The sequence below is a fragment of the Melitaea cinxia genome, chromosome 3, assembly GCF_905220565.1.
Source record: "Melitaea cinxia chromosome 3, ilMelCinx1.1, whole genome shotgun sequence".
Classification (NCBI taxonomy): domain Eukaryota; kingdom Metazoa; phylum Arthropoda; class Insecta; order Lepidoptera; family Nymphalidae; genus Melitaea; species Melitaea cinxia.
In genome coordinates, this window is record NC_059396.1 from 9,774,843 (window position 1) to 9,784,052 (window position 9,210).

At 31.8% G+C, this 9,210-nt stretch overlaps 1 protein-coding gene across 1 annotated transcript; it reads left to right on the forward strand.

Annotated features, from left to right (window-relative positions):
* The first annotated feature begins 454 nt into the window (after window positions 1–454).
* LOC123669427 (tRNA-dihydrouridine(20) synthase [NAD(P)+]-like) lies at window positions 455–4,185 on the forward strand. The gene is made up of 6 exons (XM_045603033.1): window positions 455–783; window positions 1,176–1,314; window positions 1,474–1,806; window positions 2,312–2,599; window positions 2,951–3,110; window positions 3,895–4,185. The coding sequence occupies exons 1-6, from the start codon at window positions 630–632 to the stop codon at window positions 4,171–4,173; spliced, it is 1,353 nt and encodes a 450-aa protein (XP_045458989.1). The 5' UTR covers window positions 455–629; the 3' UTR covers window positions 4,174–4,185.
* The last annotated feature ends 5,025 nt before the right edge of the window (window positions 4,186–9,210 follow it).

Sequence of the window (9,210 nt, forward strand, 5' to 3'; positions counted from 1 at the left end):
TTACACTGATGACGGTGATGACGGCGGGTTCGTTAGCTGAGCGCTGGGTTCATCGACAAAAACCATCTTGGAGCACAACGTAAAAAGAACCATCTACAAGCGTGATATGTCGCTGGCAAGGGCTAGACATAGACAAGAAAAATAATAATATGTTCAGAAATTACAAATGAATGATGTGTATACTTTTCCCTCAAAAAAGGGGAAAAAAGCCGTCAGCGTCGGACCACGTCCTAGTTTTACTAGGCAGTAGGCCTGTGATATTATAATAATGCATGAATGATTAACAAAAGGCATGGACATTTTGAGCCCGTGGATGTAAATTTTTAAATAAATAAATAAATAAACCATTAAGCCTACGTAACCCTACCATTATAGTTGCCCGACCTGTGTATAAGATCGTGTATGTAATTTTGTTGACAATTGACAATTATTATGTAATTTTGTTGACATTTGACATAACAAAATAATGTGGAATCTTGTGGAATCGAAGTGGAATCGTGAATGAATGTTTACAATTATGTAAAATGAAGAATGATTGAATTAAATTCAATAAGTGTACAAATTTTTATCTGTTCATGATAAAGAATTAATTAAAATTCATAAATTATTTCTAAAGTAAAAGTGGGAATATGCCATCTTATGAAGATAAGGTTATTCTAGCACCTATGGTAAGGATTGGGACGTTGCCCATGAGAATTCTATCACTTCGTTATGGTGCTGATATTGTATATTCAGAAGAGTTAATTGACTGGAAATTTTTACGCTCTAAACGCAGGTATAATGGTATGGTTTTGTTTTTCTAAAATTTAATTAATACAATAAGGGCCTGTTCCTCTGGTTGCTGGTAAAAGTTATCTCGCGCATGTTACTGATAGGCCTTTTTCAGCAGCTCTAACAGACTATCACGGCCTGTTTCACTTTAACTGTCAAACCAACTTAGATTTTCAGACGTTGCGATTACAAATATCTGACAAAGTTGGTTTTTGATGTTGATAGATAGCTTTAATAGGAACCAGTGACACAAGGTCTTGCAGTAATTAAGATTTTATCTACTTATATTGTTGAGCAATCGCTTACCATCAGGTGAGCCGTACGCTTGTTTGCCGACCTAGTGACATAAAAAAAAAAAAATTGTACTGAACGTAAATTATTTGTAATGATGATTTTCATTTTAGATATCCTCCAAACAATAGATTTTGTTGACCAAACTGATGGAACTATAGTTTTTCGTACGTGTAAAGAGGAAAAAGATAAAGTTGTTTTGCAGCTAGGTACTTGTAGTGCTGAAAGAGCTTTAAAAGTTGCCAAATTGGTGTAAGTACCTTTTGGAAATATGTAAATATGACTTAATTTATATTAAAACTATATAGTAAAAAATAAGTAGAATTAAAAAAATGTATTATTAGAAAAGCAATTTTAACTTAATTAATATTAAACACTTTTTTAAGAAGAATTCATTTTGTTCTTTAAAAGCGAACAGGATGTGGCAGCTATCGACATTAATATGGGATGTCCAAAAGAATTTTCAATCAAAGGCGGTATGGGCGTAGCCTTATTGCAAGATCCCAATAAAGCTTGTGCCATATTAAAGACTTTGGTAGATAATTTATCGATACCAGTTACTTGCAAGATAAGAATATTTGAAACTCCAGAGAAGACATTAGACGTAGTCAAAAAGTTTGAAAGTACAGGGATAAAAGCCATTGCTATTCATGGTAGAACTCGAGATGAAAGACCTCAGCATGCCGTGCATGTAGACATTATACGTTATGTAGCAGAGAGGATATCAATACCAGTTATAGCCAAGTAAGATTTTTATCTATATAGGATTTATGTGCAATTTCAATATTAGCTATAATCATTAGGGTTTACATGATTATTCTATCTCAACCATAACATTTGTGTGTTATTCAATTGTCAGATTTCTATGTTACAGTTGACTCTCGTTAATTCGAAACTCTGGGGACTCGAAAAATATTACGAATTATCGAATGTTCGAAATATCAAATGATTCAAAATTTTTGTGAGAAAATACATATAACTTTGAATTATTAAGTGTTGATCAATTATTACATACAAATTTATTAACTGCTATTCTTTAACAATGATAAAAGTCACCTTTCTTCTCACCTCCCTCTACTTTTTCGATTTACTTCTTCTTTTCAGCAATCGTCAAGCATTTATACTTTTTAGGACTCTATAACTAACACAAACTTTTATATTATATATAAACTATTATATTTCTACTACATTTATATACAAAAACTATTATAATACTAAATGATCATGGAAAATATACATTTTATTGCAGTGGAGGATCAAAAGAAATAGAAAAGTATAATGATATATTGAAATTTAAAGAAATGACTGGCTGTAGCAGTGTAATGCTTGCTAGAGCAGCTGAATGGAACTGCTCTATATTCAGAAAAGATGGCTTATTACCTATGGATACTGTGATAACTGACTACCTCAAACTTTGTGTTGATTATGATAATTCTCCATCTAATACAAAGTATTGTGTTCAGAATATTTTAAGAGAATTACAAGAAACTCCAAGAGGGAGAAAATTTTTAGAATGTCAAACCTTAGAACAAATATGGTATACTTTAAAACATAATAACACATTTTACATTATTATATAATATAGTCTTATATTCTAAGCTAGGCCACAACTTCTTAGTGGATTGCATATTATAACTTTAACACCTACACCCAAATTACTGTATTGGGATAAAAGTATCCAATTTCTCAATTTGTACTATGAGCTCAAATTATGTCAATTTTCTTATAAACATACAAATATATAGATATAAAGAAATATAGTTTTGGCTTCAGGATCAATTATAGTGCCCATTAAAATATCTTTAGAAATACTTTAAATGCACAAGTTTGAGTGTACCCGTTACAGTATTTATCCTACATAATTATAGAATTTGATTTATTTTTTCAGTGCTATATGGGATTTGGACAAATATTGTCAAGAGAAACAAAGTCAATATCAAAAAATGGGCATTCAAGGAAGATGGCAAGTGCATCCAGATGAATTAGAACCTCCTCATAAAAAGGCTAAAACAGAAGACATTGATTTAGATAATGTTATCAAAATGAAGGTAATAAATGAAATCAACTATTAGCAATAATAAAATTCAGAAATAATCTGAAGATGCCGCGTTGGGGCAACGGTTACATCCATTGATTGTACCTGTTGCGCTGCCGGTTGCGGGTTCGATCCCCGCACATGCCAAACATTTGTATTGGCCATGCAGGTGTTTGCCGTGGTCTGGGTGTTTGTGCAGTCTTTGTGGGTCTCCCCATCGTGCCTCGGAGAGCACGTTAAGCCGTCGGTCCCGGATGCTATCATGTACACCTGATAGCGATCGTTACTCATAGTAGGGAATATATCCGCCAACCCGCATTGAAACAGCGTGGTGGATTAAGCTCTGATCCTTCTCCTACATGGGGAAAGAGGCCTATGCCCAGTAGTGGAATATTACAGGCTGAAGCATAATCTGCAGACATTCAGCAACAGCGGCTAGTACTATTATTATTACTGTACTGTACATATTAATATATGGTAAGGTTTAGATGTTCAGCTTCCTTTTTAGAAAAAACCTCACAATTACTCCACATAAATTATATACCATTTTATAGATACTTGCATTTACAACTAAAAAAAAAAAAAAAAAATTGTTGCTTTTGTTTTGGTCAATTAATTTATTATTAAAATTATATATATGATGATTTAATTTTGAAACAACGTCAACATAATTGACGACAGTATTTTTTTTTACTTATTTAGTGCAAATTATTTGCACAGGTATTGCTAGTTCAAAGAAAATTGAATAACAAAAAATTTTTATGCATACTTTAAAGAAGTCTATTTATTGTTTTTAGGTATGCTTTATACGAGCTAACTTCAATGACCTCAATTTACCTAAGTCTCAGTTACATGCCTGGGCTGGGAAAAAAGGTATTAAATTACCGCATTATCAGACTCATCAAGTAGAAAAATTATTTTGCTGCATACTTACGTTTAATGATAAAAAATATACATCAACATTTTGGGAGAAGAACAAGAAATTCGCTGAACAGGGAGCTGCATTGGTAGCCTTATTCCATCTAGGCGTGATAAAAGAAGAAGATTTAATTAAACTTGGAAGTATAATAAAATAGTAGTTGAAGAAATGTGTTTCTTTTATTTATTTTAGAATGTAATATTACACTTTTGCCCAGCCAAACAGAAAAAAATGTAATACTAAAACCGTAAGAAAAATATATAACGGAAGTGACGTAATATCAGTCACACGACTGTATAATATGACGTTTGTAAAACTAAAATATTACTAGTAAACTTTTTTTAAATTATTTATGTAATTTTATACTGTCGACAAAAATAAATAGACGTTTTTATATTTCACTTAATAGTTTGAATTATTATTATTATTATTATTATTTTCTTTGATTTATTTTATTTTACGGTATTTGTTATTTTCTAAAATACTAAATTTCCTAAATACTTTTATGTACTTAATTAAAAACCAATCAATAAAATTAAAAAAAAAAGAACGAAACTATATATAAAATTCAGCATTTTTTTTCAAATTGTGTTGCTTCTATATTATCTGAAGGAACTTCATTTCTACCTGGTCTCCCATGACACCACATATTTTTAAAATAAAAATAATAATCTTAATTGCATACAGTAACAAAGGTTCATTACACATAAAATAGGCCCTGTGGCTGTTTTTTTAAATTATAAGCATTAACCCATTTGCCAATGCTGTACTCAAATGAGTACTACCTAGATAGGTAGTACTGTGACTGTGGTAGTCAATGTGATAAAATATACATTTTTGTTGATGCAATTAACTGCACTTTATTTATTGCTGTATTTTTATATTTCTACTTTTTATCCAAGTATGAATAATTAGTATTTGGCTAGAAATGTAGATGGATGATATAATCATAATTTATCTATACAAATAAATACTATTGGAGTGTATGTTTGTAATATTAAAATAACCACTTTATACTAAATGCATATCAATGTATACACGGTACATATATCAAAATATTTTTTTTTTACAATTTTTGTCTTTGTCTGTTTGTTCCGGCTAATCTCTGAAACGGCGGGACCGATTTTGTCAGGACTTTCACTGGCAGATAGCTGATAAAATAAGGAGTGACTTGGCTACTTTTATTTTAGAAATTTATTTATTTTATAACTGCGAACTGAACGGTAACTTTTTTGTTAAATTCAACACAAACGAAGTCACGGGCACAGCTAGTTGTAATATATACATTTCATTATACAAAACGTTCTGACTACATAGCAATTGCAATGAGCTTGTGTGTTAAGTAAATGTATTTCCAAAAGGCACCAGTGAGGTAGTTAAGATTTTATTGATACTCTATAAAACCATATTAACATTTTTAAAATTTTGTATTACTCCATTGCACTTATATTAAATAGTAAATCAAAAAACATTTCTGGTTAAAAATAATAAAAATGATATCAACAAGTATTTTATTTATAAACACATGAATGTGGAAGTATTTCAGACGATAATAGAAACAAATTAATTAATAAACAGATATTTTCATTGCTGTTTCTTCATATCATCTATGTTTTGCAAAAGTTGTTTATTTAAGGAACTTAACTTGATATTTAAATCTTCTTGATCTAATAAATTTCTCTTTAATGCGTGGACATTCATATAACTTTTATATGTGTCATATAATATTCCATCTGAACTTGTGATTTTTAATCCCTCATTAATTTTGTTAGGACAAGAACGGGATAAATCATCTAATATATTTTGAGTGGTTGGTAACACAGGTATTGTGTATTTGGACGTATCCATAATCAAATAACTAAAATATTTATTATAATTTAGGTATTCCACTGTCTGCCACTATAGCGTTTACCATTAAGTAGGTTGTTATTTAATCAGAATTATTGTAAATATTATAATAATTTAAATACTTTAACAATTCAGCAGAACGTCAAACAAACAATAGTTAATTTGTCATCTGACCAGGGCTGCCAGGTGCACAAAGAGTGTGATCGTACGACACCTAAAAAAAAAAAAATCGTATGCCAAGGAAATTTTGAAATAAAAAGATCGTACAGCCCTTTAAGACTAAGTACTGATTTTTTATTACAAATTATCAAAATTCGTTTAGTTTTAGAAAATAAATGTAATAAAACTATTTGTTACACTCATACAAAATTTTCTGTGTTCATATTTTTTCAAAGAGCAACACGGAGGGGAGTAGCCATGTACAGGCGTTCCCCTCTGTCAAGGTATAAGGCCAAATGGCCATATGCATACAAGAAAACTAGTTGCAGCCGCACTGATCACTAGACTAAATCTAGTTGCGCGATTGAATCAATGTCCTTCAAAAAATGCCATATTGTTCTGTTTTTTGCTGCAAAAAAAGATCTGCTACGTCAAATTTACTAAAACATGGCATTACCTTTCATACGTAAGTATTTTTTAATCACATTATTACTTGTATACTTCTCTTAAACCTTTTTTAAACTTAAAAATTACAAATATTATCGGTCGTGTTGACTCAATTTGTTTACCAACACAGGCCACTCGCCCTCATACAATATGCGGATCCGTCGAGCGACTGATCGGAGTCTATTTCCGATAAGTCATTGTCACCGAGTGATAGTGTTGTTACCGGTTTGTTTGTAGTGGTTATCGATAAAAATGGCAAAGGCAAAAGAGGAGACAGACATTTTTGAGATTTTGATTTATTTAAAATATTATATTGCTAGCTTTTTTTAATAAACATAGTTATATAATAAAATTGCATTAAATTAAATATAATACACGTATTATGAGTATTAATACATTTTACTAAAATTACTTAATGTGAACTTCGACCATAATGTTTTATATAAAAATTTGGCAGGTTTTCTAAAAATCCGAATTTAAGGGATACATGGAAAAAAATGTTATAACAGATTACCTGGACGCCCACAAAAAATATTGTAATTTGTTCAGATCAAATCAATACCACTAACTTTCAAGTGTTGGCGAACAATAGAAGGATTAGTCGAGGGCACCAAACCAACACTAACGCCACACTGTTTTTGTCCCGTAAGTTTTTTTTTTGTCTCATGTACAAGGTAATCAAGATATGGTTCACCTTAGTCATAGTAGTGAAATGAAGCTTAGATTTATCAACTTTGAAAATTAACAATGTCCATCCTTTCAGAGTCATCAACAAATCATTCAATCTAGCAGATGACAAGCTATCATCTTATGATGCCATTAGTGCTACACTCCCTATTCCCGATTCGTTGACATCACCGTGTACATCATCGACTCCTCAAAATTTATGTTAACTTTAAATCGTTTATTGTAGACTGGCATTGTTTGGCACAACAACGTTGCACCAAACGTGTTGTGACATAATTATAATAGACATATGCTGTCGCGACACTTTTAACCGACTCCCAAAAAGGGAGGAGGTTCTCAATTCGACTGTATTTTTTTATGTATGTTACTTCAGAACTTTTGACTGGGTGGACCGATTTTGATGATTTTTAATTTAATAGAAAGCTGATTTGTATCACTTTAAAAACCTTATTTCCCTAACCGAGTACTTGAATTTATGGTTTACTGGTACAACCAGGGCTGGAAGCAACTTGTCAGTGTAGTTGCGGCGTGTCATTATACTGTAGTGACACAGAATGTATCTATGTGTGTGTGTGAAAAATTTAAGTGTGATTTTAATTTAGTATGTGTGAGTTTCGTAGTGACAGACGATTATTATTGTGTGGGAATTAGATAAAGTGAGCATTTGTGTAATTTCTCCCCGCAAAAAATGACAGACAGTTTTGTATCGGTAACAAACGCAATGGCTACTCCCCTCCGTGTTGCTCTATGTATTTTTTAATAAAAAAATTTGTTGGGTTAAACTTCGTAAAATTTTCGTTTCTTCTTAATTAATTGCTTAGCTAATAATTTGCCCTTACGTGTATTATTGGATAAACTGTTTCTAAGTTTTGTTTTGATTAAATAAACTTCGTTGAATGCTCGTTCACAATCTGGGTTCACTGTAATGGTGAAAACAAAACAAATTTAAAGCAAATTGAGCCAGTGTTTTATAAAGTTTAAATTGTTTTTTTATTTCAAATGTGTTTTTTTTCAAGTCGCAATTATTACCAAAAGAGAAAATATCTATGTTATATATATTAGTTTTGATATAAAGCAAACAAATACAGCTCTTAAATGATTATTCGAAGAGACTTCATTCAAGTAAAAGATCTAGGCACGCGTTAGGTAGTTGGGGTAGTTCTCCTAAATTCATGCTTGCCGGTGGATGACGTTTTTTTATTATGAAATGCGGTAAGGTAATAGAAATATAAAAATCGTACATTTTGTGTACGATCTTGGTCTAGCGATCGTACATGAGTAAAAATGCGAAAAAATCATATGAGTACGATTAAAATCGTACATCTGGCAGCCCTGCATCTGACCATCATCTGACCGATTTGCATTTGAGCACAGATAAATAAAACATTGTAGAATGGGCACCGCACCTACATAGCAAGTTCGAAAAAGATAGTTCATAGCTATGTTGTTCTACATACTAGATGGTCTAAGATCCCGAACCTGAGTCGATAATATGAAATATAATGAAATTAAAAAAAAACTACTAAGAAATGATGTGATGATTCCTAGTTTGGCACGTTTATATATATATTGACTCTTTTATTAAATAATATTGCAATAACGTTTTTGATATAGTTTGTATTACAGAATTTATGCATTAAAGTGATACACTTTTTTTTTATTTTTTATAGAAGAGAGGGCAAACGGACAGTTGGCTCACCTGGTGGTAAGTGAAAACAACATCCACAGGAACCCGCTACATCAGGCACGTTGCCGACCTTTCAAATAGGAATATGTTCTTCTTTTGATGGTTCCTAAGTCGTATCGGTTCGGAAATACCGTAGGTGGCAGCTGGTTCCATAGAGTAGTCGTGTGTGGCAGGAAATGCCGCAAAAACCGAGCTGTCGTAGACCTTCGGACATCAAGTTGATGTGGGTGAAATTTGCAATTATCACGCGAAGTCCGGTGGTGGAATTCTGCTGTAGATATTAGTCCGAACAATTCCTCAAAACACTCCCCGTGGTAGATACGGTAGAAGTTGCAAAGTGACCCGACATCTCTTCGCAGCGCCAAA

Bases quoted from the DNA above. Each gene is read 5' to 3' on its own strand.
- LOC123669427 (XM_045603033.1), top strand. From the start codon at position 630: ATGCCATCTTATGAAGATAAGGTTATTCTAGCACCTATGGTAAGGATT. The intron at 784-1,175 runs GTATGGTTTTGT...TTTTCATTTTAG, and splicing joins CTCTAAACGCAGGTATAATG to ATATCCTCCAAACAATAGAT. The intron at 1,807-2,311 runs GTAAGATTTTTA...ATTTTATTGCAG, and splicing joins TCAATACCAGTTATAGCCAA to TGGAGGATCAAAAGAAATAG.